General features: G+C 57.2%; 2 protein-coding genes across 5 annotated transcripts in view; one reads left to right on the forward strand and one right to left on the reverse strand.

The window, feature by feature from the left end:
• Positions 1-493, reverse strand: part of PASK (PAS domain containing serine/threonine kinase) — a 34,978-nt gene extending 34,485 nt beyond the window's left edge. For all 3 annotated transcript variants that reach the window (XR_012016870.1, XM_072797006.1, XM_072797005.1), the window contains exon 1: positions 176-493. Coding sequence is in view for 2 of the 3 variants with exons in the window: in XM_072797006.1 (XP_072653107.1) it covers positions 176-478 (303 nt within the window). In the remaining variant the exon portion in view is untranslated. The remainder of the gene's footprint in view (positions 1-175) is intronic.
• Positions 351-25,575, forward strand: PPP1R7 (protein phosphatase 1 regulatory subunit 7). 2 transcript variants are annotated; one of them, XM_072797027.1, is made up of 10 exons: positions 351-528; positions 2,970-3,110; positions 6,730-6,785; positions 7,359-7,424; positions 7,988-8,118; positions 8,489-8,651; positions 10,729-10,845; positions 11,659-11,763; positions 15,026-15,112; positions 25,267-25,575. In XM_072797027.1, exons 1-10 carry the CDS (start codon positions 477-479, stop codon positions 25,441-25,443), a joined length of 1,095 nt encoding a protein of 364 aa, XP_072653128.1. In that variant the 5' UTR covers positions 351-476; the 3' UTR covers positions 25,444-25,575. The 2 variants fall into 2 exon arrangements, with proteins under 2 accessions (XP_072653128.1, XP_072653129.1); XM_072797028.1 differs by having other exon boundaries at positions 359-528; positions 2,970-3,098.

Here is a 25,575-nt window from a genome sequence, read left to right on the forward strand (position 1 = left end):
ACGGGCTGAGTCCGCGCAGCGACGTCGGGACGAAGTCAGCCGCGGTGCAGACGCAGCGGCGGAGCTCGGAGGGGCCGGCACGCACTCGGGGGGGCCCGCACGGTGCAGCCCCACGCGGAGACCCTGCACGAGCCCGCGCGCCCCCAGCATCTCCCAGGCGCTTCCCTCCGCTTGCCTGCAGCCACGGTCCCGTGCGTCTTGCTCCTCCCCGCTGCTCGCCTCCGGACGCCTCCGGACGCCTGCGGTGCGCGCTCAGATTACCTGTCCCGGGGAGGTGAGGCGGGCTGCTCCCGCGGCGGGGGCCCTCATGGCCTGCCCCGTGAACTACAATTCCCATGAGACACTGGGGCCGCGCAAGCGCGTCGGGGTTCAAGCCTGGCGTGGGAGCCCATTGGCTGAGCTGGCGCCGAGCCGGGAGCCCTGATTGGCCGAGGGGCCTGAGGCCACAGATTCCGGAAAGGGGAAGAGCAGCCAACATGGCGGCGGAACGCGGCGCGGGCCAGCAACAGTCGCAGGAGATGATGGAGGGTGAGCGGCTCCGCGGGGCGGCGGCCCGAGGGCCGGGCGGGCGGGGGGCGGCGGCCCGCAGCGGCCTCGCCTGAGAGAAGCGGGCCGTCCGGGCTGCGGCTGCCGCTCCGGCTCGGGCCCCGCCGCGCGCGCTGACAGCTGCCGGCTCGGGGGCAGGGGCAGGGGCAGGGGCAGGGGCAGGGGCAGGGGCGGCCCCGGCCCCGGGGACCCGGCAGAGGCTGCAGCAGCCGGGAGGGCGCGGGCGGCGGGGCGCGGACGGGCGGCGGGGCCGGGTACGCCGGGCGTGCTGCTGGCGGGCGCCGCGCCCCGAACCTCCGAGCCCGGCAGCTCCTGGGGAAACTGAGGCGCGCGGCGGCGCGGAGGGAAGGGCTGGGCGGGAGCCGAGCGGCCCGGGCCCTCTGGCCCCAAGACGCTAAATCCGACCCTTTAGCTCCGTTGGAAAAAAATAATAATGATCCGCACGTGGTGCCCGCGTCGGCGGCCTGGGCGGGGGTCCCGGTCGGGGCAGCCCCTCACCCGGGCGCCAAGTGCCGGGAGGAAGGGGGGGCCCGGGCACCTGCACACGGGGCCGGGGGAGGACGGAGGCAAGGACCGTGGAGGGAAGCGGCCAAGAGTGACCGCCCGGTCGGAGGAGGGCGGCAGGGGAAGGCCGGGGCGGCCCCGCGAGGGGCTGGGTGTTTGGCAGCCAGGAGACAGCCCTCGCTCCGTCCGCGCACGTCGCCCTTTCGGAGTCTGGGTGAGTGGCACGTGCAAAAGCCAAGTGATTCCGTCCCCGGCCCGGCCCGGCCGTCCCCACCCATCCCGTTACCCAGCAAGCTCCCTAGCACGTCCTGGCATCTCCAGGTCTTCAGTGCCTCCTCCGTTCCCACTGCCCATGCTGTGGGCCAGCCCCTTGCTCCCGGACCCCGAAACTGCACCATAATTGGATCCGCTGCCCCAGCTGCGGACCGTCTGCTGCCTGCAGGGTGGTCCCGCGTTGCACTTTGGCCGCCCGTCGTCGACGGAGTCCCTGCCGCCCTGGGCACAGCCACACTATGCCCAGTGGAAGGCGCCCTCCCTTAGCCTCGGCCACAGAGTGCCCCGTGCGTGGTAGCAGCTAACTGCCGAGTGTTTAGTGCGGGTCATGCACATGCCGACTGCCCCGGAGGCTTTTCTGCGTTAGTCCGGACAGCACCTCTGGTCTGTGGGGCCTGTCCCAGCCCCCTGGTTACAGATGCAGAGAGCGAGGCTTGGGAAAGCCAACAGCCTGTTGGCACCGGGTCTCTAAGGGCAACGTGAAATCTTCAGCAGGAGCCCCCGGCATTCCAGAAACCTGTAGAGTCAGAGCTCAGATTCGGATGTTAGAATCGCATCAGATGCTCTGGGAATGCAGAATAGATGAGACAAAGCCCAAAAAAAAGCCACAGAGAGACCAGTTAGGAGGCCAGGAGGGAGCCCAGGCAGTCGCCAGAGGGGGGCAGAAGCAATGGATTTGGCGGTTTGGGAGGCGGAGTTCATAAGGACTTGGTTTTATCCAGCAGTCGCTTCCCAGGCGCGCTTTTCTCGGCCCAGGAGGAGGTACAGAGAAGAAGTAAAACTACTTTTCCCCCAAAGAGTGCACCCCTTTGTGGACGAGGCGTAGCGAGGATGATTGAGGACTCCCAGGGATTTATTCCTGTTTCAGCTCTTTGAGACAGACTGCCAACGGAGACGATGAAAAAAGTCTGGAGAAGGGAAGATTATTTGACGGTCTTAGCAAAGAAATTTTGCCAGTCTGCCACGTTTAGTCATTGCCTTATCTATCAATTCAGAAAGTACTTATTTACCAGCCTTTCAAAGCAGTTAGCTGGTATCACTGTGTGCTGATGTTTGGCATCGGTGACCTTTATGTGGGGCGTTTGGCGCTACTGGCTGTCTTCGCCTTTTTCATTACAGCCCCCCCCTCTGCCCACAGTCTGATTTGAGTTAGTCTTGATTTCTTTCAGAACGTGGGCCTGTGAACTGGGCTGGTTTTCTTGGCCAAATGGATAGTGGAGCGTGGATGAAGGTATGTGGTGGAAGGGTCACACTGGTCCCCTCTACGTGGACATCCAGGCCAAAAGCAAGCCGCACAGGAGGCGTTCACTGTGTGTCACCCATTAGTACCTGGTCACAAATGACCCAGGGCTTTCAGAACACCTGGTAATGCTTCACAGTGTCCTCGAGGGCAGGAATAGTAGCTGCTCATCTCAGTACCCGCGTGTCCTTCCCGCTCTGCCCTCCCACACACAAATTGTCCCCAGCACCGTGCACCTCAGGTGGCGCCCAAGACGCGGAAGACACTCAAATGTTTGTCGAGCTGACTTCAACCGATGTTTTTCAATGAAGTCTTTTTGACTTACAGCTGGATGTCCGTCTGTTAAATGTTCCTCGGGGAGTCACGTAAAGTGGCTGTGAATTCTTACGGATGTGTGTGGGCTCAGTTGACAGGCGGGTCGAGTCTGAAGAATCTGGCGATGAGGAAGGGAAGAAGCAGAGCAGCGGTATAGTGGCCGACCTCAGTGAGCAGAGCCTGAAGGATGGAGAGGAGCAGGGAGAAGAGGACCCAGAAGGTACCAGGCCCAGTTAAGAGCCTTCAACTCTCTAAGGGGGGAGGGTGCAGCCGTGTGGTGCATGATCTGCTCTGCCCCACCCCACCGCCTTGGGTGGTGGGCAGGCCAGGGCAGTGGGGGCTGCTCTGGGCAGTGGGACGACTGCTGTGCGAGAGGGGCATTCCTTTGGCTGGCTCTGGGTCTGCTGATGCAGCACTAGAGGCCCGCTGGGGGCTGGCGGCCGGTGCTCCGAGCAGCGCGCCCCCTGAGGCGCTCCTAACTGAGCTGACTCATCTGTGGCACTTGCAGGCAGGATGCATTTGTTTTGAGTTCCCCTGAAGGCGAATGCTACTACTAATAACAGTGGTACTAGTGTGTGATCCGGGACGGAATCAGGGTTGTTTTATTAACCATATGTTCAGAAAGTGAGATTTGAAAAAAACATTTTCGCTGATGCTTTTGTTTCCTACTGTAGTAATGTAATTTCAGAATAGCACTTTAGAGAAGTCACTTCTAAGTCCTGCTTCACCATCCTTAGAGGCCTGAGGATTGGCTGCTAACTTGCTTAGATGTTAGGAAAATTGTCTCATGCAGAAAATATCTCAGTAGCCTCCTAGCATTTTAGTGTTTAAAAACAATAACAAAATTAACTTAGAGATGAGAAAAGTAAATTCTCATTCCATAATGGTGGTTTTTCACCCTCCACAACCATGATCTTTGTTTGGTTAGAAAAATCAGTTTAGGGCAGCCCAGGTGGTTCAGCGGTTTAGCGCCACCTGCAGCCCTGGGCATGATCCTGGAGACCCAGGATCGAGTCCCACGTCCGGCTTCCTGCATGGAGCCTGCTTCTCCCTCTGCCTGTGTCTCTGCCTCTCTCTCTGTGTCTCCCATGAATAAATAAATAAAATCTTTAAAAACAAAGAAAAGGGAAAATCAGTTTACATTGAAAAGAACGAGAGAGCACCTGAACAGACAGAAAGGTATCCAGGACGCGTTATTAGGTGAGAGCTGCAAATTTCCAAACACTATGCATGTTAAAGGCCGTCTGTTAAAATTATTAATAACATGTAAGTTTCAACATACTTAAAAGAGAAAACCCATCAAACTGCAGTTGAGGGTCTCTGAAGAACACTTTTGAGAGGGTCTCATACCTTCTGCATTTTCTAAATTTATATACAATGTACGGACTTTCAAGGTGGTACTAGTCATGCACTCCCGTTATGGTAATAAAACTTCCCACAAATTTCTAAAAAACAAAACTAATTTTTAAAATAACATTGTGCTCTGTGCCAGTGAAGATGATTGGTAACTATGGCAACCTAATTTTAAGGCAAAGGGAGATTACCACAAAAGTATCAGCCACATTTACTTTGGAGTTCCAGAGTCGATATTCTGGAGGTGATGTGGGTGGAATAAATGCATGGGAGTGATGGAGGAAAGCACTCGTTACTGAGTCACAGAAAGACCAAGCGAGTGGGGGCATCACCTGCTGTCACAGCTGAACACTCCGCGCTCACAGAGGACTGGAGAGTTGGTGGGGCCCTGTGCTGAGGATTTCTCTCCCTGGGTGGTGAGCGCGGGCTCCCTTGGCTCACCCAGGGGCTCACAGTCACAAAGTAGAACAATGGGACTAGAACCTGGCTTGTCCAAATCCAGCTTTCTTTCCTCCAGACTACTAGCAGTTTTATAAGTCCTTAGGAGACCAGGACTCACTCACACCTGTATTTATTTAAGTCCTGTCCTAAGTTCAAATAAAACAAATTCAAACGTATCAACCGTTAGCTTTTACTTATTCTCTGCAACTTTTTTTTTTTTTTAAGATTTTATTTACTTATTCATGAGGGAAGCAGAGAGAGAGGCAGAGACACAGGCAGAGGGAGAAGCAGGCTCCTAATAGGGAGCCCGATGTGGGACTCGATTCCAGAACCCCGGGATTACACCCTGAGCCGAAGGCAGACGCTCAACCGCTGTGCCACCCAGGCGTCCCTGTAACTTATTTTTTAAAAAAAGATCAATACATGATACATTTGGGAAAATATTCTGGGCTGGCAACTGTTTCAGCAGTGAAGCTGTTGTTTTGAGGGGCCTGCCCTGAGCTCTGGGTCGTTACAAACAGAACCACTTTAAGCTGTGTGGCACCTGTCCGGAGGAGCCCAGGCCCAGTTTCTACCCACTGGCCCTGCTCGATTGCAGTGCTGCCCTGCGCTCTCAGGTGTCCTGCTGTAGACGCTTGATGGCCTGGACACCTGCCCTCATTGTGCTGCCTCCCTCATTGCAACTTCCAGGGTTTGTGGACATTGGATTTGTGCTGTCTTGGGGTGAGGGGTAATTTGGGTATATCTTGTGGTTTTGCCCAACTCCTTTTATCTTATTCCTAGGTTAGTTAGTATCTTGTACAGTTGTAGCAAGTGACTCTAGTAAATGATAAACTACAGTAAATGACGTATTTTTTTGACTAGTCATTGTTGATTGTTCTCGAAAAGGCACAGTGAGAAGACCTACTTCAGCCAGTATGAGCAGTGCTGCTTTGTTAAGCTGCTGGGTCCGATGTTAAGTGCGCCTCTGCTGCCTCCAGCCGAGGGGCCAGGCGACCCTCGGACAAAGCCCGGTCCTCGGCAGGCGCCGTGAGCATGAGGGGCAGCAAGCCCGTTCCGCCGCGGAAGCAAGGGCAGTTTTGCTGCAGGAGAGAGGGAGCGGTAGGAGCCAGGCAGAAGCGTGGCAGGCCAGGCGGCCTAGTTTCCTCAACCAAAAATTGCAGGAGCCAAAGGGGACATCAGAGAAATGTCATCCAGTCGCAATATAGGACCTTGTTCGGATCCTAGTACAAGCAGACATGGGGGTAGAAATCGTCAGTTGATGAAATCCAAGAATCACCACTACTTTTTTAAAGCGTTGAGCCCTGTTTAGACACGCACACAGCATTCAGTTCGGGGGAAATGAGGACCGGGAAACAGCCGATTCCAGGCTGTGAGCTCGCAGGTTGAGCGAGGCTCACAGCTCTCCCCAGCACTGGGGCAGGGCTGGGTAGGGGGCCTCTGCGGGGATCAGCGCCACGCCCCCAGGGGAGGAGTGTGTTCAAATTGGTCAGGGCTCTCCAGTCCCTCTGTCGAGCTGTGCTGTTTTGTTTTCCTCTTTGCAGAGATAAGTGTTTATAGCTACCAGGCCACTTTCCAGAACAATAAAAGGCACATCCTAGAACATCTGACATGCCCAGCATGAGCTATATTCAAATGGCCTGATTTATTGCCACAGACGAGAAAGGAAAGGCCCAGAGAGGGCAGGCTGCTGCCAGCTGTGCAGCTCTGGGCGGCACCGCAAGGTGGGCGGCTCCCCTACCACTGACGGGGCTCCCCAGAGGCTCCGGAGGCCTCCCCGCCTTCCTGCAAATGGCTTCAGGCTACATTTCCTTCTGGCAAGTTCAGTGGCACAGATGGAAGTTTGGAGACCTTTGCCAGTAGCCGAGTTCAGGAACATCAGAACGCCTGAAAGGTGACCGTGCCTGGAACAGGGCATTAACCACGCCAGCTGGGGCCTCCACGTACCGCCCATGGTTTCTCCTGTGCGTGACTGAGCTCCGTGAGCCGGGCAGCCCGAGTCCCAGCACCATGGACACTAGGGCTCTGAATGGGCTTATTTCTTCTCCTTTTTTCAGAAGGACAAGAGCTGCCTGTGGATATGGAAACCATTAGCCTGGACAGAGATGCAGAGGTAATGCGCCGCTGGACGCAGCCGCGGGGGCCACGGTGACAGACCGCTGTGGCCGTCAGGGTATCGTTCATGGTGCTGGCAGATTAGCAAGTGATTTCCGAGGCAGATTCCTTGTGTCCTTGTTGTTTCTAAGACTGGACTGAAACCCCAGCTCTGTGTAACCAGAGGGTTGGGCAGCCAGCCCGTGAACCGCCCTTTTCGGTCGCCTAAGTGACAGGAGCGGGTCAGGTGATCACATTGTCTGTGGCAGGACCTCGACCTCCCCAACATGTGAAGCACACTGGGCACCGGCAGCTCTGGGCAGGCGGGAGGCCACCCAGGAGCAGCACCCAGGCCCCCTCACCCCTCCCGAGCCCGCAGCGGGCTGCCAGCGGGCACCTAGGCCTGTGTTTGTGCTCAGGGGACCGCGGGGCTAGAGGCTTTATGTGCATTTTTACATCAAACTGCCCTCCGTGTCACTGTGTGTCACTGTTGCCTCACCTGCCCCCGCCCCCACTCGCTGGCCCCCATTGGCTCCTGCTCCAGGAGGCAGGTCTTCAGGAGCTTCTCTGCAGCGACGTTTTTTCATTTCAGGATATTGATCTGAATCACTACCGTATTGGGAAAATTGAGGGCTTTGAGGTGCTCAAGAAAGTGAAGGTGAGAGCGACTCTGTCTTCCCTCTTGAGGGGGTGCTGATACCCGGGGCCCGTGTCCCCTGAGGGCCACAGACACATCCGTAACTGAGCGTCCTTTCTGCAGACGCTGCTGGCCTGTGTCCGGAACTGCCATCAGCACCTTTTACCCTAAACATGGTGGGGTTTGCAAAGTCGTCCCAGAGGCTGCTGGGCGAGGCCAGGCTCTGACCCAGTGCAGAGCCTGCCTGCAGCTAACACATCCTGGACTGTATTGTCCTTAACTCGCCTCAGTTAAATTTGTTCAAAGCTGATTCCACTGGCAGCTTGCTTTGCTGGGAAACAACACACACCCCCAACCCTGACTAATGCCTCCCTCACCAAGGAGGTCTGCCCAGTGCAAGGCCTGCCTCCAGCCTCCTGTGGGCGACTGCCCATCCTATCCAAGGTTGGCACATTTCTAGAAAACAGTGGGAGAATGAAAACCACACCCCCTGCCCTGGAAGGCTGGTCCTGAGTCCTGTGACCGCTGGCTTTTTCTGGTGGCCTCTCTGTTACCTATGTCAACTGTCCTTTTTCATCCCTCAGACTCTCTGCCTCCGTCAAAATTTAATTAAATGCATTGAAAATCTGGGGGAGTTACAGAGTCTGCGAGAGCTGGATCTTTATGACAACCAAATCAAGAAGATTGAGAATCTGGAGGCGCTAACGCATTTGGAGTGAGTCGTGATTCCGGGGTACACCTGAGTTGCCTGTTCAGTCTCCCCAGAACCAACCCTGGGCCCTGGCTCTCTGCCCTGGAAGGTCACCTCTGCCACAGGGTCCTGCCCAGCGCCTGGCTCCACAGGTGGCATTGACTTGACCGCAGTCCCAGCCTGCAAGTCAGACCTTCGATCGCAGGCTCCTGGCTGGTCCCGTCTGGGGACAGCACTAATTCTGTCCTTGGCGCAGGCCCGAGAGCTCAGGCGGACAGCTGGGGTGGGGGCGGGGGGCTCGCCCACCTGGGGGGGCCCTGCCTCCAGGTTAGTGGAGTTCTGAGCTCCATGGCACCTGTGCTCGTTAAAAAGCTAACTTTTTGCTTGTTCTCAGGATTCTAGATATTTCTTTCAATCTGCTGAGAAACATTGAAGGAGTTGACAAGCTGACGCGACTGAGGAAGCTCTTCTTGGTTAACAATAAAATCAGTAAAATTGAGAACATAAGCAACTTACACCAGCTGCAGATGCTGGAGCTGGGGTCCAATCGCATCCGGGTAGGTACAGGTGCATGGCCAGGGCCTGGCCCCTGGGCCTGGCGGTGGTATGTGTGAGGTGTGTGCTGGGCAGAGTGTTTCTTATGGTGTGATTTTATTTTCCAGGAAAAGAATGCTAACTGCGGGTCAGTATTAATATCACGGGCTACGACTCTGTGGTCGAGCTCTTTTTTTTTTTTTCTTAAAGATTTTATTTATTTGTGAGAGACTCAGAGAGAAAGAGAGAGAGAGGCAGAGGGAGAGAGAGAGAGAGAGGCAGAGGGAGAGGGAGAGGGAGAAGCAGGCTCCATGCAGGGAGCCCGATGTGGGACTCGATCCTGGAACTCCAGGATCAGGCCCTGGGCTGGAGGCGGCGCTAAACCGCTGAGCCACCTGGGCTGCCCTGAGCTCTTTCTTTGCACGTAAATTCCACTCATCATGCAGATCCCACCTGAACCTCAGCAAAGCGCCCCAGTTACGGTTCTGCCCGAGGTGAAGCACTTTGGTTTTGAATGTCCTGAGGGCTGTGATCTTTGGCAAGTCTCTGAGAGGACAGTGTCCCAGACACAGCAGAGTTGTGGCTTGCAGCCATCTGACCTCCACACGGGGGCCGTAGGAAGCACGTTGCGGCTCCCTGCTTGGTTGGCCCATCCTCCCTGAACAGCTGCATATGACCGGGACGTGCCCCTGGCAGCCTTGCATCCTGCCATGCTGTCCGACCTCTGAGAGCGTTGGGCAGAGTAGACAAGAGGCTTTGGGAAAGAGGTCTGGCGTCCGTGGGCGTCTGCTCGACCCATCTGACTTAGAGCTGCTGGGCAGAAGCTATGGTGGGAAACACGGACTGGCACGGGGAGGAAGAGGGCGGTTGGCCTTGGAGGAGGAAGGGGCACCAGGACGGTGATGAGGGTATCTGCTAGCCAGAACACCACTCGATGGCCACCCGGTGTCCCTGGGAAGCCGTGCCACCAAGCCTGGTGCTTCCCTGGCCCCTGTGTGGGAAATAGCCCTCCGCCTGGCTCTGGACATTCGCAGCACACTGTGATCAGTCCAGCTTGGCCCTTGAGAGCTGGGCAGGATGCAAACCCAGAAGGGCCTCTGGTGACAGCTGTGAGCAGTCACGTGGCCCACATATCAGAGGCGCACGTTGAAAAGTAAAGAGTTAAAAAAAAAGGGGGTGGTGGACACCTGGGTGGCTCAGCGGTTTAGCACCTGCCTTTGGCCCAGGGCATGATCCTGGAGTCCCGGGATCGAGTCCCGCGTCGGGCTTCTGGCATGGAGCCTGCTTCTCCCTCTGCCTGTGTCTCTGCCTCTCTCTGTCTCTATGTCTATCGTAAATAAATAAATAAATATTTTTTAAAAAGTAAAGAGCGACCCAGATGTCAACATTTTATCAAGTGTCTGTCTATATGGTGGTGTCTCTAGTCACAGATCAGTGTAGACGATAGCATTGAGGGGCGCCCTCCCCCTGAATCTGCATCCTCACGTCCTGCTGTGACGTACGGGGAGGTGCTCCTACCTCCTGCACCTGCTGCTGCTGTTAGCGTGTGCTGGAGAAGCTGGTAGTTAGGACCTTGGGGAGGAGAGCAGTGAGCACAGCGCGTCCTGGACTGCCCACTCCACACGGCACCGGACCTGACAGTTGAATACAGGATCCCAGAGAGGAGGGCGGGTTGTGGGTCCCGAGGCGGGGACAGAGCCAGGGAATGGCGGGGCCTGCTACCAGGAAGCCTGGGTGGCATCCAAGGTCAGAGCTGCTCTGGAGAAGACCTAGGCTCTTGGAATGCATTTTAATGAACCCTTCATGGAATGACTGCGTGATAACCTGTCAGCGCAGCGCTTTAGCACTTTGGGGCGCAACTGCTCATCTGGGAGTGTCCCTTGACCTCGAGCTCTCTGAGGGTTTGGGGTGAGCCCAGGAGACAAGGCCTTGGACTGTCCACCTTAAGTGAAGTTTCATTGGAGAATTTCCAGAGTGGAAAGGTAGCTTGCCCACAGCTCAGGGCACAGTTCCAGGCAGCTGCGTCCCCTCCCCAGGCACCTTTCCTACCCTGGTCCAGCTGGTTGGCCACACGGTGCTAACTGCTACTCTTCTTCACAGGCAATTGAAAATATTGACACGTTAACCAGTCTGGAGAGTTTGTTTTTGGGGAAAAACAAGATCACTAAGCTTCAGAACCTAGATGCACTTACCAACCTGACGGTCCTCAGTATGCAGGTACTGATCCACCTTTGCTCCCACGGGCTGCACCCTGCCGGCAGCAGAAGCGCCGGACCCCCGTCCCGTTTGTCTTTGACTGTGTCAGAGTCCACGCTCCTACTGCCAGGGAGCAATTGCAATGTTAGGTTTCAGAGACACACGTACGTACACATAAAACTTCCTTCCCTGGGTGGTTTCCAGCCCGAGGGTCGTCTTGAGAAGGTAGCGCTGGTGCTAGAGCCTCCTGAAGCATGCGGCCTGATGGTGGGAGCGACGCATCCCACGCCCGCACAGAGAGCAGAGCCCTGTGTTTGGCAGTTGGCAAGCACCCGGCGTTGCCTAGGCTCCTGCTGCCTTTCCTACCTGAAGCAAACGAGTAGAGTCAGACTCTGGAGGGGAGGTGTGGGAGGGTGTTCGGGGTGTGGAGGGTCTCCCAGAACCGCTCGCGCCTCATAAAGCAGAGTCCGCAAACTCTTGTAAGAGAAGCCCCGTACCTTGAGTTACCGTATATACTGAAATGAGAAGTCATTTATTTTAAAATAGTGTATTTGACATTCTTGAATTACCAACTTATGGGGGTAGACCTTCCCCAGGCACATCTAAAAAGGGAGTTCCTCACCTAAAAGCCTCTAACGCTCACACGTGCTAACGTTTTAGCACAACAAACTTGAAATTTTGACCTCCTTCTCTGAGTAAGTTCCAAGCTGGCACACTCGAAAGGCAGCGCACTGTTGCCAGGACGCTTCAAGACGAGAGGTCTCCTTCCCTGAGAAACATACTGTCTTGTATCCTCCACGCTGTTCTGATGGCTGTTGGCCCTCCCTCCCGCAGAGCAACCGGCTGACCAAGATGGAGGGTCTGCAGAGCCTGGTGAACCTTCGAGAGCTGTACCTGAGCCACAACGGCATCGAGGTCATCGAGGGCCTGGAGAACAATGTAAGACGTCCGCTCGTCTGTCCGGGGCGATACAGGGTAGGCCTGGTCTGAAGGAGACTCGTGGCCTCTAGGGGTTTATGGTAGAGACCTTCCCGCTCTGGAAACAGAGCGGTCCCCACGCTGGGATGCGCGTGACCCACATACAGTCTCCCCACGCCCCTCGGACGAGCGTTGGGCCGGTGCTCCCCACTGCGGCCAGCGCCCGCACCGACCTCCCGACCTCCCGTCCAGGGCAGGGTGCACTGTGCGGCCACCAGCAGCGCCGCAGCCATTTGGGAAGAGTTTGAGAACACAAGCCCTGCCTGTTCCCAGGTGCCCCGTACTGCAGAGGGCTGGCAGGTGTCGGCAGCTTCTTCCCTCCCCTCCTGACCACTGCACTTCCTGGCCCATGGCTTTCCGGCCCACGGGCCATGCGTGTTCTTCCTCCTCTTTTCTCCCGCCCTGGCAGGGATGAGGAGGGCCTGTCCACCTGCTGCGGACAGCCCGGCTCTTGCCCAGTGGCCTTAGGTGTGCTGAGCGGGGAGGGCGGGGCAGCACTGGCCGCTGCCCTTCTCGGCTGCCTGTGGGCGAGCCTGCTTTTCCTCACTGCATGCAGTTCAAGACAAATAAAATATTTTTCTCATTATATTTTACTGGGTATTTTTTTCCTGTTTTGTTTATTGCCAGCAAAGGTAACAGCGTGGTCACTCATGTTGTACACCTAGCACTTCTTAGTACAGGCTCCTGTGGCTCTGCGCCTCAGCCCCTCGGTCTAGTCATCGTTGTCACCATTAGTAATGTTTTCGAGGAAAAACCACGTTCTGAATTTCATTTTACCACTACCTAGAATTTGCGAGGAGTTAGACGTGACCTGTGATAAGTGTAGTCGCCTTCCTTACCCCCTGCAGTCAAGTCGACAGCTTAGGAGCATGTGCTGGGCGTACGCTCAGGCAGTGCAGGGGTCGGTGGAGGCAGAGCTGTAAGAGGCCCGACTGTATGGGGGCCATGAGCGCACGGCAGCCGGGGTGTGCACACGGGGTGTCCGGCCTGAGGGGCCCACACCCCCCGGGGGGCCCTGGGTCTCCCCACCCTGTGTCCCGCAGGCTGGGAGGAGGGTCGTGTCTGCAGCACGGTCCCCTGAGCACAGGTCCCCAGCAGATGGGAAAGAAGCAAGAGTGTAGGTTTTCCCAGTAGGCTGCTACGCTGGGGTCTGGGTTCGACTCCACAGCGTTAAGAGAAAGCAGTTGTGGCCCTGAAGGTTATTATGTGATGAGAACATTTATCAGGGTCCGATGTGACAGTCTCCTCAGGGCTTCGTTTAACTGCAGATCAAATGTCCGTTTAAGTTTTCTGTCTTAATGGTTCTGGAATGTATTTTTGTTCTGGGAGGTAAGGAAGTAGGTGCCTGTCCTTCCCAAATGGCAAACCCCCGGCCCAGCACCACAGACGACACCTCGCAGCATGCAGGGCATCCCCCACGGCCAGGGCCGGCTCCCCGCACACTCCTCATGCCGTCTCTGTGGCGCCGTGGACAGCCCTGTCTGCCATGCTTGCTCCCTACTTCACCCGGTTCCTCGCTTTTTTGTAAGCAATTCTCACTGGTTTGCTTTTGGATGAGCTTTCAAAACACTGTCCAGCTCCCCAGAAGAAACAAGACTGCGTCAAGCACATCACTGGGCCCCTGTGCTCAGAGGCTCGGGCCCGTCCCGTCAGCCACAGGGCCCACCCCGCGGTCAGAGCCTGCGTGTTTCCACTCGCACGGCCCATGACACCAAGCACCGCAGGACGGGGTCAGAGGGCTGGAGATGGCACGGTGGCGACCCAGCCTGTCCCCGCCTACTGCCCGCCCTCTTCTGTGACCTCTAAGTCCCTGTTTGCTGCAGACGTCCCAGGCCCCGGGCAGGAGCCTCCTGGCACCCTGCACTCACGCAGCAAACAGCACACACGATGGGCCCAACACGAGCTCCTCGAAGGAGCTCCTCCTCGGCATGCCCATGCCCAGCCTGCACCTGACGCGGTGCGGACCGCGTGGCTCCCCAGAGAGGGACCAGCGCTCTTGCTGGGTGACCTTGCGGGTGGACCCTCGGAGCCAGAGGCCGGGGCCAGAGCTGCTGAACCGGCACAGCTGCTGGCTGCGGGCTTATGTGTGTGTGTGCGTGGATTTGTTTTTATTATATTAAGACAATTTTTAACTTTCCTTTAAAACTTGGGAGGGTTGGGAAACAGAATCCCAGGAATGCAGTAGAAAATGTAAGAAGGGATCCACAGTCAGAAATGGGTAAGACGAGAAGGGAATGAACTTTTTTTTTTTGGCGGGGGCGGGGGGATGAACTTTTATGAGTGGCTGTCAACCGATTTCTAAATGTTTCCCTTTTGATTTTAGAAAAATGTGCCAGTTGGTTGGATTAACCGTAGTTCAGGAAGCAATGCAGGCTTTAACAGACTCCATTTCCGCTGCAATGTTTTTGGATTCTGTTGAACCTTGAAACTATAGCTTAAGAAGTATTCCCGAGGCTTAGCTGATGTGTATCAGGGAGACGGCGGCTGCCGGCATTCCTCAGAGGGGGATGGTGTGTCTCTGCGTGGAGGCGCAACGTCTGGCCTGCAGACGGTGCTCAGTCGCTCCGGACGCTGTCCTGTCAGCTGTAAATCCCAGGCTGGCGCCAGACCCACTCGCCCTCAGCACCCCCGCAAGGGGCTTCCCTCTCTGCCCCTTCCTCCCGGTCCTCCGGGAGCATGGGCCGGGGCCAGTGTGCCACCTCTGCTTGGACCTGAGCAGTGTCCTCCCTGTGGCGAGCCCCAGGCTCCTCATCCCTGACTTAAAATAATATTTTAAGGATTATTTTTGAGGTATGGTGCACGTCCTCAAGATAAACTGAGTAGACGTTGCTCTAAATGTCACCCCTTCCTCAGAGACCACCCTGACCTCCCCACCCCGAGCCCCAGGCCCACCCCACTTCCAGGGCCGTGTCACTCTGCTCTTCCGGGACCACTCATCTCAGCAGGACAGGGACCCTTGTGCACCGCAGTCCAGGGCTGGGAGCGTCAGGTGCCAAGGATGGTGCGCGCTCGATGCGGGGGTTGTGAGGGTTCCGTATGCGAAGGACACGGGGCTGCAGGAAGCGGGAGGAGTCACCACCCTGTTGGCATGCTCCTGTGCCAGGAGGGCAGACTGGGTGGCCCGCCCCGCAGCTCTAAGCTCGGCACCTGACGCCCTGTGCGTGATCTCACAGTCATTGTTGAACTGAGATAATCCAGGAAAAATCTTATCTCCTTATTTTAGAACAAACTCACGATGTTGGACATTGCATCAAATAGAATCAAAAAGATTGAAAACGTCAGCCATCTAACAGAGCTACAGGAATTCTGGGTAAGTGGAATGCACACGGGATTGACGTTGCTTCTGCAGATGTGCTGCCTCCAGGTGGGGTGCCGTGAGCGAGGGCAGGAGCGCAGCCCCGGGGCTTCCAGGAGAGCGAGGCGGGCGGGCACCGTCACGAGCGTGGTGTTGGCTTTGTCTGTGGGTCCACGTCACCGGGGAGCAGAATCTCAGGCCCCACGTTACCCCAGATGGGGAGACCCTGGAAGGGGCAAATGCGGCACCGGAGCCGTGCGTTCAGTGCGGACGTGCCCCAGCACCAGAGGAGAGGTGGCCGGGTTTGTGCGGCCCATCGTCCTGGACCCTGCCGCGCGTTCTGATGGTTACACCTGTGGTCCTGGGAGTCGCAGAACCAGGGAGAAACAGGTTGTAGGAAGTCATAGTTTCTTGACTCGTCTAAAGGTGTTGCAGAATGGTCCCCGAGCTGCGGTCCTCCGCGTCAGGATCGCACAGGCGTGTGGGGGGCCCGTGCCCAGGCTGGTGGCCCCTCAGGGATCACTGCACACACCTCACCCTGTGATGCTGCGGGGCGAGCGAGCTCCTGGAGGTGCTCAGTCTGACCGGGCTCTGTGCGGACTCTGAGGCACGATCCTTCCTCGTCTAGCCACGCTGCCCATTCACTTTTCTTTCCTCATCTTAAAAGATCATCCAGGTCTCCCTGGAGCACAGGTAGCCTGCTGTGAAAACGCCCCTGGGCCCTTATTACTATCACTGGGTCTTAGGAAGTGTCAGGGTGTGGAGCCAGAGCAACTCTGGGGGCCCCAGCGGGCCCCTGGGAGCCCACCGGGTGTAGTACACAGCCCAGCCCCGCGGGCACGGCTGGGGACAGGCTGGCTGGACCAGAGCAAAGGCCTTTGGCTCTGGAGAGGCCGGGGAACGACACACAGCAGCCCACAGGCAAAAATGCAGATCCCGGTGGCAGAGGGCCTGGGTGACAGGGAAGGGGAGCCTGGCCGGAAGTTTCAGGAGTAGGTTTGGGGCACCAGCTGGTCCTGAAGCAGTGTTTCTGAAACCGGATTCCTTCTCCGTGCCTGCCAGGGGATAAGGGCAGGGGACCTGGGGTGCTGAGACCACAGCTAGGGCCGGCTGGGTGCCCCAGCCATGGGGGAGGATGGCCCCGGAGCCCTTAACGCACAGAGGAGCTGCTGCTTAGACCACCACGCAGACAGCCGAGTGAGGCGGAGCTTGCAGTGCTCCGAAGAAATAGGAAGCCAGTCTCAATAAAGGCTCAATCACCCAAATTCTGCGTTTATTCACGTTCCCTTTGTTCTGCCAATTAGAAAAGGACGTTGCAATACCCCAGCCGTGGTTGTGGATTTGCTTTGTCCGGTCCGCTCCGTCAGCTTTTGCTGCTTGTATCTTGAAGGGCTTTTTTTTTTCATTACATATACGGGTAGGATTGTAGTGTCTTCCTGAAGCGTTGTCTCTTACCGTGCGGAATGTCCCTTTCCGCGCCGCCCTCTGTTCCCGTCCTGGGGTCTGCCTCCGTGTGATTCTGTTACCGTTCCCATGGGTATCTTTCCCCCTCCATCTACTCAGCCTGTGTTTTCATAATCAATAAACTGTACCTCTCGTAGACGACACATGGGTTTTATCCAGTCTGACCATCTCTGCCTTTCAAGCGAGGTGTTTACCCCACGTACATTTAATACGATTACGTTTACTTGCATCTTGTGTGATGGTTGGGGTCAGGTCTACCAACTTGCTGTTTGTTTTTTATTTGTTCTTTTTTCTCTCTTTTCCTGCCTTCCTTTTGGATTGGGAAAAACAGTATTATTTTGTGGATAGTCTATTTTATTTCCATTGTCAACATATTTGCTTATATCTGTGTTTTATTTTTGGTGACAAATACACGAAGCATATTTTCAATTTTTCACAGTCTGCCTTCGAGTAATATTATTACCACATCCCGTAGAATGTAGGACCCGTACGCTTCAGGTCCCCCCAGCAGCTAACATTGTTCTGAATTTTACTTTTAATAGGTTATAAACTCCATGGTATGTCACTGTTACCTGTTAAGGAAATTAATTTTTTTTTTTTTTTTTTTTTTTAGAGAGAAAGAGTGAGTGGGGGGGAGGGGCAGAGAGAGGGGAGAGAATCCCAAACAGGCTCCACGCTCAGTGCAGAGCCTGACACGGGGCTGGATCTCACGACCCTGAGATCATGACCTGAGCCAAAATCAAGAGTCAGACGCCCAACCGACTGAGCCACCAGGCGCCCCAACGGACATTGAATAACAAGAAAACCTACTTGTTTTACCATTTCTGGCATGTGTTATTCTTGTGTGTAGTTTGCATTGCAGCATTTCCCTTCCACCTGAAGAATTTTAACATTTCTTACTGTGCAGGCCTGCTGTGAACCAGTTCTTTCAGCTTGGTCTGGAAAAGCCCCTTTATTTTACTTTCGTTCTTGAAGGGCAGTATCACAGGGACAGGATCCTGGTTTGACGGTTGGAGGAGTGCCTTGGGCACCTGTCCGCGTCCCCACCTGCTCCGGCTCGCTCGGCTCCTATGACCTCGTTCACCTGTGTGCAGTGTGTCTTTCTCCCTCCAGCTGCTATTTATGTTCTTGTTACCACTTTCCTTTCTTGTCACTTGCATGTCATGTGCTATTGAGCTTTTAGGATCTATGAATGTACAGTTTTCAAAATCAAATGCAGAAAACTTTTGAAAATAATTTCCTCAAAACATTTTTCCGCCCCTCCTTCCCCCAGTTTCTTCCCCAAACCCCCAGTTATGGATACATAATGTTGTCTGGCGCCCGGCAGCTGGGCCATTGGCTTTTTTATGTTGTGTGCTCCATTTGTACAATTTCTTTTCCTGTTTCTGCCACATCTTGATCTTTTCTTCTGCAAAGTTCATGTGTTAAGCTCATGTAGTCAATTTTTGTATCTCAGATGTCATATTTTTCAACTCTAAAAAAAAATTTGCTTCTCTTTCTGTAGATTTTATTTCTCTCCTTACATGTATGTTTTCCTGAAAGCCTTCCTTTCTCACTTGGCTGGTCATTTTTATATAAGATGCTGGCCATTAGGATGTTAAGTTGTTGGGGCATCTGGTGGCTGTCAGTAGAGCATGTGACTCTTGGTCTCGGGGTTGTGAGTTCCAGCCCCACATTGAGCGTAGAGGTTACATAAAAATAAAATCTGTGGAAAAGAGAGATGTTAAGTTATTGACTGTTTGGATTTTTGTTGTTTTCCTTTAAAGTGTATGGGTTCAGTCACTGCTTGATCCCTTTGAGGCTTGTTTACAGCTTTATCAGTGCGTATCTAAGAAGCTTAAGGCTTCGTCTAAGCCTAAGGCTTCATCTAAGGCTCCTAAGCCTAAGGCTTCATCTAAGGCTCCTCCTAAGGCTGTTTCTAGGCTGTGAATCCTCTGGTACATTTAATGAGGTCCCATCCTCGGGTTGGTGGGAGCACAGACATGTCCTTTCCCTGCGTGAATCCTGACCTCACCCAGCTCAGAGCTCCGGGGCCAGTCCACACTCACTTTTCAGTCCAGGGTTCCAGGGGACCCCGGGTGCTCTTCTGGATCTATTTTCCCTACGTAGCTCACTCCCTCCGAGGATTCCAGCTACCTCTGCCTCCCTGAACCACTCACAGTCTCAGCTTGGGTCCCCCGGGGTCCACAAAGCGCCTCCAGGCAGAAGGCTGGATGAGCACACAGGTCCCCTCCCCGTTCTCCTGCTCTCAGGAGTCACTGCCCTGTGTTGCCTGTTGTCTGGTGTGTGCAGTGGTTTCATGTCGTCTGTCCTGTTTTCTAGCTTATGACCAAAGGCAGGTCCAGCTCCAGTGCCCCATCACATGAAGTGGAAGCCCTATTTCTTTATTTAATCTCATTTTTCTGTGTCACTCACCTACTGCAGGGTGTAAGCCTCATGAGGGCAGAGGGATCTGTCTCTGTGTTTGCTCACTCTTACCTCACCGGCCCCTAGAATCGTGCTGGCACACACGACATATGGTTAATGTCCATATATGAAACACGGCTCCTACAGAGGTGCCATCTCTGCAGGAGGGTAGGAGGGTGCCTGGTGGCTCAGTCGGGTAAGTGTCCCAACTCATGACTTTGGCTCAGCTCATGATCTCAGGGTCATGAGATTGAGCCCTGCATTGGGGGGGGGGGGGGGGTGTCCACGCTCAGCAGGGAGTCTGCTTGGGATTCACTCCCCCTGTCCACTCCCCCTGCTTGTGCTCACTTGCTCAGTCTCTCTCTCTAAAATATATAAATAAAATCCTAAAAAAAATAAATAAATGAGGCAGAGCATGAACAGGCACATCACAGAATAAGAAGTAACAGTTGCTTGTAAATACATAAAATGTCTTCTATTTCATTAACTTTTAAAATACACTAAAACAGTGAGATGTGTTGTGGCCGTCAGGTAGGCAGAGCCTTTGCTAGAATGGAGTCTGTGCTGCACCGAGCGCTCCCATGGACGCCGGCGGGACTCGTCAGCATGTGTCCTGTGGCGTCTTCAGGGCCGAGATGCTTTCACATCTAACACCCTAACAAAATGATGAGAAATTCAAAGATTTATGTACAAAAATACGTAAATATCAGGACTCGTTTTTTTCCGGTGGAAATAGCTTTGTTGTATTTTCTCATGATAAAGTCTGTCTGTTCATTGTAAAAAAAGCAAAAGACCAGATTACAAAGAAGACACGTCTGCCTTTTCCTTGCTTTTTGGTGTGTAGTGTCCAGTTTAGGAGAGATCATAAACCCAAAGCTTATAAAAACAATTACCCAGACTTTCTTCTGAAGCTTTAGGTTTGTATTATTCATACAATTTCTCCAACTTAGGGAATAGTGAATAAATGATGACTTATCCATATGATGAAATATGCTACTATGAAAGCCTTCCAACGAAGTTTGTAAAGGGAATTTAATTACAGGAAAGTGCTCATGAGATAGTGTTGATGAAAAAGAAGGAGGTGCAGCTGTTGATAAATCAGCGCCCTGGACACACAGAGAAAGGTCTAGAAGTGCATGTGGAGAATCGAGAAGCCCTCACCTCTGGATTGCAAATGGAGAGCTGGCTTCACTTTTTATACTCCCCAGTTCCTCCAAGTTCTCTGTAACAAGCATGTTTCCTTCATAAGTGAAAAACAAATGTGCAGAAAAGTATATTCTAGGAGAACCAGGGGCAAGACTTGGAGCCGCACCTCCTGCAGAGGTAGTCAGGCTCACGGAGCAGGCTGGAGGACGAGCAGAGGCCGACACGGCCTCCCGTCTTTCTCTCTTGCCGTCGTCCCTAAGACGAAGCTATCTCTGTCTTGCTGTATCTCCCACTTTGGGGCAATGAGCACTTTGATCCCCAGGAAGAAAAGGAGGAGCGGGTGTATTTCAGCGGCGAGCTGGGTGGCTGCCGACGTCGCTCCGTGCGGGCAGGAGCGTGGGGGCCCCGCGGCCCACAGACAAGTGGGCAAAGACAAGGAGCCACTGTTTCCCTGGACGAAGGAGGCAGAAATCGGAGCTGGGGCTCCCGGGGCTAACATTTTCTGGGCGGGGGTGCAGCGGGGAGATGGCCGCACAGGACAAAGCCCTGGCGGTCAGCTTGGGGCTTCCTTAGACGAGTCGGCTACCCGCGTGTCCTGGCAGCCGACAGCCGTGGGGGGACGTGAGCCCGGTGCCGGTTCCAGGCGCCACCCAGCACGCAGAGGCGCTGGCATTCTGACCTGCCAGAGCGGAGGGACAGTGCCAGACACCCAGAAACTCCGTCGACACCCCGGCACGGCCACCATCGGGCAGGTGAAGCACTGTCCGGGCCCGTGACCAAGCTGCCACAGGACCAGGAAGCTCGCCAGGCGGCCGCTGGAGGACAAGACGACTCAGGCTCTAAGTAATGTCGCATCCGCAGGACAGTGCGACCCGTGACGAGGAGAAAAATGGCTCCTTAGAAGCCACAGGAGGCGATCGGAAACGTCCCCCCTCACCCGGGTCCCAGCACCCGTGCCCACGTGGGGCCCCTGCCCGCGCACACACGTGGGCCGCGCTGACTCATGCCTAGCAAGCAGCATAGAGCAGTAGCAACAGGGCCTGCCCCCGCGGTCGGGTTGGGGGAGGCTGGCTTCCACCTGGGCTCCTTCTGGCTCGCTCGAGTCCCTACCGTGATTTGGAGTAACAGACGCCCCTTTGGACGCCGGCAACATACAGGGCGCGCGTCCGCTTTGTTGAAATGCCCCACAGATGTTCAAAAAATAGGTGATTTTCATAATCTACCGGTTGTATGTGAGACGTATCTTGAGATTTCCCCCACATCCCTGTCTTGAAGATGCTACTGAGTTTGGGGGAAGTTAAGTGTGTGTTTTCTTTATAAATATCAGCTGGAAAACTGTCCTGAGGCGAGGTGTGAGGTTTGGGTCCTGAAAACCCTGAGCAGGTGCAGGGAGAGCCTCGCACAGGACACGCTGTGCAGCACAATCCCAGCAGTGGATTCAGGCAGCGCCCGTCACTGGACGCCACGACCACGAGGGGCTGGGCGTCCGCCCTGTGTCACCCCGCATGGAATTCACCAACTGCGAGGGGAGACGCGGCCCCAAGTCACCCACGTGATCAAGCCTCCAACCCTGGCCGAGGGACAGCCTGAGCCGCGCGTCGCCCGACGTGATTCCTCTATAGAGCACACCCCCCAGGAGAGTCGTCTGTGCTCACCAGGCCCTTAGAGCTACCGACGGGAAGTACAGGGGCTGGAGGAAGAAGGAGACAAGTGGAAGAGTCCAGAACGAGGACGCTCTACGTGGCACTAAACTGGGGTTCTTGAAAAAGCTTCGTTTAACAGGAAAAAAAATGAGTAGAAGTGGGAAATGTTCTAGATTAAAAGAAACTAAAAATTTCAGCTTCTGGGGAGATACGCCAGGAAGGGCCCCGGCCCCGCCCCGTGACGTGCCCGCGGTGACACACGTACGAGGGGCAGGCTCCCGGCTTTCTGCCTCAGACGCGGTTCCGGCGTCCCACCGGTGAGCCAGGCCCCCCCCGCACTCACCAGGCCCCCAGGCTGGGACGGGCCGCGGGACAGGGGCGACCTCCGGTGCGAGCGGAGCAAGGCGCCGGCGCTCCGGGCCTGGCCAGAGCCCAACCCACAACCCACGGCCACCGTGACGTCACCAAGACGCTCTTAAGCAGACTGTGCTGCGGACAGCGTCACACCTCAGTTTTTGTTAAAGGACAGTCCTTTCTGCAGGTCGGCGGCGCAAGCGTAGCCGGTGCAGGCGCCCCGTCGGGCTCCCTGCCTCCGCGGCCCTGGCCCGTAGCTGCCGGGCAGCCGCAGCCCCGGGGAGAGGCGCGGCCGTGTGAGCGCTGGCCGAGCCGATGGACTCGTGCTGAGTAGGTCGACGCTTGGGTTTGTCCTGGAGGCGCCTCCCGAGCGTCCCTTCCAGGGAGCGTCTGCCCGCGCGGCGGCAGAGCATCTCCTCGCTGTCCGGGCCCTCCGTCCGCCAGGGCCGACGCCTGGGGGTGCAAACCGGCTTTGCCGGAGCACGAGGCCCACGAGGCCCACGGGGAGCCCTCACCGGAACAGGTGAGTCCAGAGCATGTGCGTCCGAGACCACGGCTGGGCGGCCGTCGGGCTGTGGCCGGGGGGGGGGGGGGGGGGGGGGTTGGCCTGCGCTGCTCCGCGGAGCTGAGGAAGCACCGGTCAGCGTCTACGGCAGCACGCGGCCCAGCGGCCGGGGCCCAGGCCGCCCTCGGCAGGCTCACCCCGTGGCACCGCGGGGCTGCCGACGGCCCGGCCCTGCCCGGCAGAGCTCGCCAGCGCCCAGGCCTGCAGCTCCACCCGGCTCGGAGCCGGTCCCCCCGTGCAAGGGGCCCAGCGAGCGGGACGCCAAGGCCGCAGCTGGGAGGCGACCAGCCAGGACTCGAGGCGCTTGTTGCACAGTCAGCCGCCTTCATCCAGGAATCCACCTCGGGGGCGTGTGGTCCAGGGTCTAGTGTGGGATCCGAAGTCACCAGATGAGCCAATAGGGAACTGTGACCTGTGCTCACGAAAAAGCAGTGATGAGAACCCAACCCCCAGCATTCAGTGGCCCGGGGCAGGGGCGGGTCGTGTGGGTCCTGCTCCTTCCCACCTCCAGACCCTCCTCCTCCTCCTCCTCCTCCTCCCCAAGACCTCAGCCCGCTGCAGGGTGCTCGCTGCACGCCTGCCCTTCAGCACCCTTGTTTCCGTGTCGCCCTGTCCTGGGGGTTCCCCGGGGACTTGGCTTCCCCGCCTCCTCGGCCCCAGGTGAGCCCATCATACGTGCTCCGCCCCCGTGCCCTCCTGCCTGCGGGCCCAGCTCCGCCGGCGTCTCCGGGTCCCTGGGGTCAGCGTCCTCCACCCCAGCCACCGTCCTTGCACCCGCAGCCGCGCTTCCTCCTCACGCCGCTCCCGGGACCTCTGGGTCTTGGCCCCGCGGTCCCCGGTCACGCGTCGGTCGTCCTGCTGCGTTCTCCTTGGTTTCCTTCCGCGGCTCACGGCAGTGCGGGGCCCCGTCTTGTGCCTTCCCCCAGGGAGCCTCCCTGGTCCACACGGGCCCCCGGGGCGCCCCCAGCGCGCACGTCGTATTCCCGCCAGGGCCTGCCCCAGCCCCGGGGCCACAGCAACAACTGCACCCCCGGGGCACCCCCAGCGCGGGGCGATGTCGGCTGGGCCCGTCCCCAGGCTCAACATCGGGCACATGGGCGTCAGGCCAGGCTCTCGGGATCGTCCTTCTTTCTCCGCCTCCCTTGCTCGTCCCGTGCAGACCCGCATCTGCCCTCCCGCTTCACCCAGCACCCGGCCTCTGCTGTCCGCGGCTCCCCTGTGGCCCGAGACACTGTCCTCCCGCCCGGCCGCTCCCACGGCCCCCAGCCTGCCACGCCACCCCGTGTCACTGGCCTCAGATCCCCAGCTCCTGGAGCCCAGCCTGGACGTGGTGGGTCCCCACGGCCGTCACCCTGTGTCCCAGACCCGAACACGAGGCAGCGGCACAGAACTCCGAGCCGACCAGTGTGACCTGGAGCACCTCAGGGAGGCCTGGGGAGGCGCCTGCCCCCGCGCTGGCCTTCCTGCAGTGGCTCCACGTCCTTCCCACGGCGCGCGTGGCAGCTCTATAGGCTCTCACCCGACAGGTCTGCTCCCTGTCCCCGTCCCCGTGCCGCGCGCCCCTGCCCTCTGTCTCTGCGTGCAGAGGCCCCGGGGCCGCGTCGCTCCAAGTGTGGCCTCTGGAACAGGCGTGACCGGACCGGGGGCTCGGAGGGCATAGCGCTCCCGGCAGCCCACCCGCGCCCGTGTCAGAGTGCCGCGGTCTGGGGCGTGCAGGAGGCCTCATTACACCACAGAAATCGGCAGACCGCGCTCGTCGGGGCTTCTGGAGTTTTCTGGGAGCTGGCTGCTGCGTGGGCATGCCCGGGGCCTCAGGGTGCCCGTCCCGCACTCCCAGGCTCCTCTGCCGCCCTTTGCACTGTCCGTCCATGCTGTTCCCTGGGGCCCGGGGACCCGGCCTGGCCCCTCCCTGAGTCCCGCCTGCCCCCAGAGGAGCCTCGAGCCTCCACAGGACGGGTGTGAACCCCGTGCCCGCCGCGCCCGCGTCCCGACAGCGGATGATAAGGTCCAGAACTCTTCCTGGCTCTGGCGGGTGCCCTCCAGGTGGGCCCTGGGGGCCGGGGGGAGGCCCTGAGCTGCCTGGAGCCGCGCAGACCCCCAGGCCCTCCTCCGGCCTCACACCCTGGGGACAAGGGTCGTGTGGGCCGGGTGTGATCCGCGTGGCGCAGCGTTTCCCTCCGAGGCCAGCAGCAGGGATCCCAGTGGGACAGGCCAGGGGCAGCTCATGGGACAGACGGACATTTAGTTGGCGTGGACACTGCCCTGAGGGCCGTGTAACGGTCAGAGCACACAGTCGGGCCTCGGGGACCACTGGGGGTCTGGAGGAAGGACGCTGGGACCTGCGGGGAGCCTACAGAGCGCGGGGTCGTGAGCCGTGCCGCGTGCTAACATGGGCAGCCCCGTGGTGGTGGGGCCGAGGGCTGCGTGTGACCCGGACCCGTTCCCCAGGGGAGCCGCTGCAAGGTGGCCCAGGAGGTGCTAGAAGGTTCCATGGGGCCTGGGAAGGCCGCGCGGTGCCCTGAGTGGGTGGGGCAGGAGGCCGGGGCTGTTCTGTGCTAGCCGCTTCCCTAACCTGCGTGTGTGTCCCCCAGATGAACGACAATCTCCTGGAGAGCTGGAGCGACCTGGACGAGCTGAAAGCAGCCAAGAGCCTGGAGACGGTGTACCTGGAGCGGAACCCCCTGCAGAAGGACCCCCAGTACAGGCGGAAGATCATGCTGGCCCTGCCCACCGTGCGGCAGATCGACGCCACCTTCGTCAGGTTCTGAGTCCGGCTGGCTCCTCGCCCGGTCCCTCTCGACAAGAACGTCCCAGCCACGGTTTTTATCCACTCGCTCCTCGAGCCGTCGCTCTCTCAGCAGTCACAAACCCAATGGCAATAAAAAGGCACTGAGTGATGA

The sequence above is a fragment of the Canis lupus genome, chromosome 24, assembly GCF_048164855.1.
Source record: "Canis lupus baileyi chromosome 24, mCanLup2.hap1, whole genome shotgun sequence".
Lineage (NCBI taxonomy): Eukaryota > Metazoa > Chordata > Mammalia > Carnivora > Canidae > Canis > Canis lupus.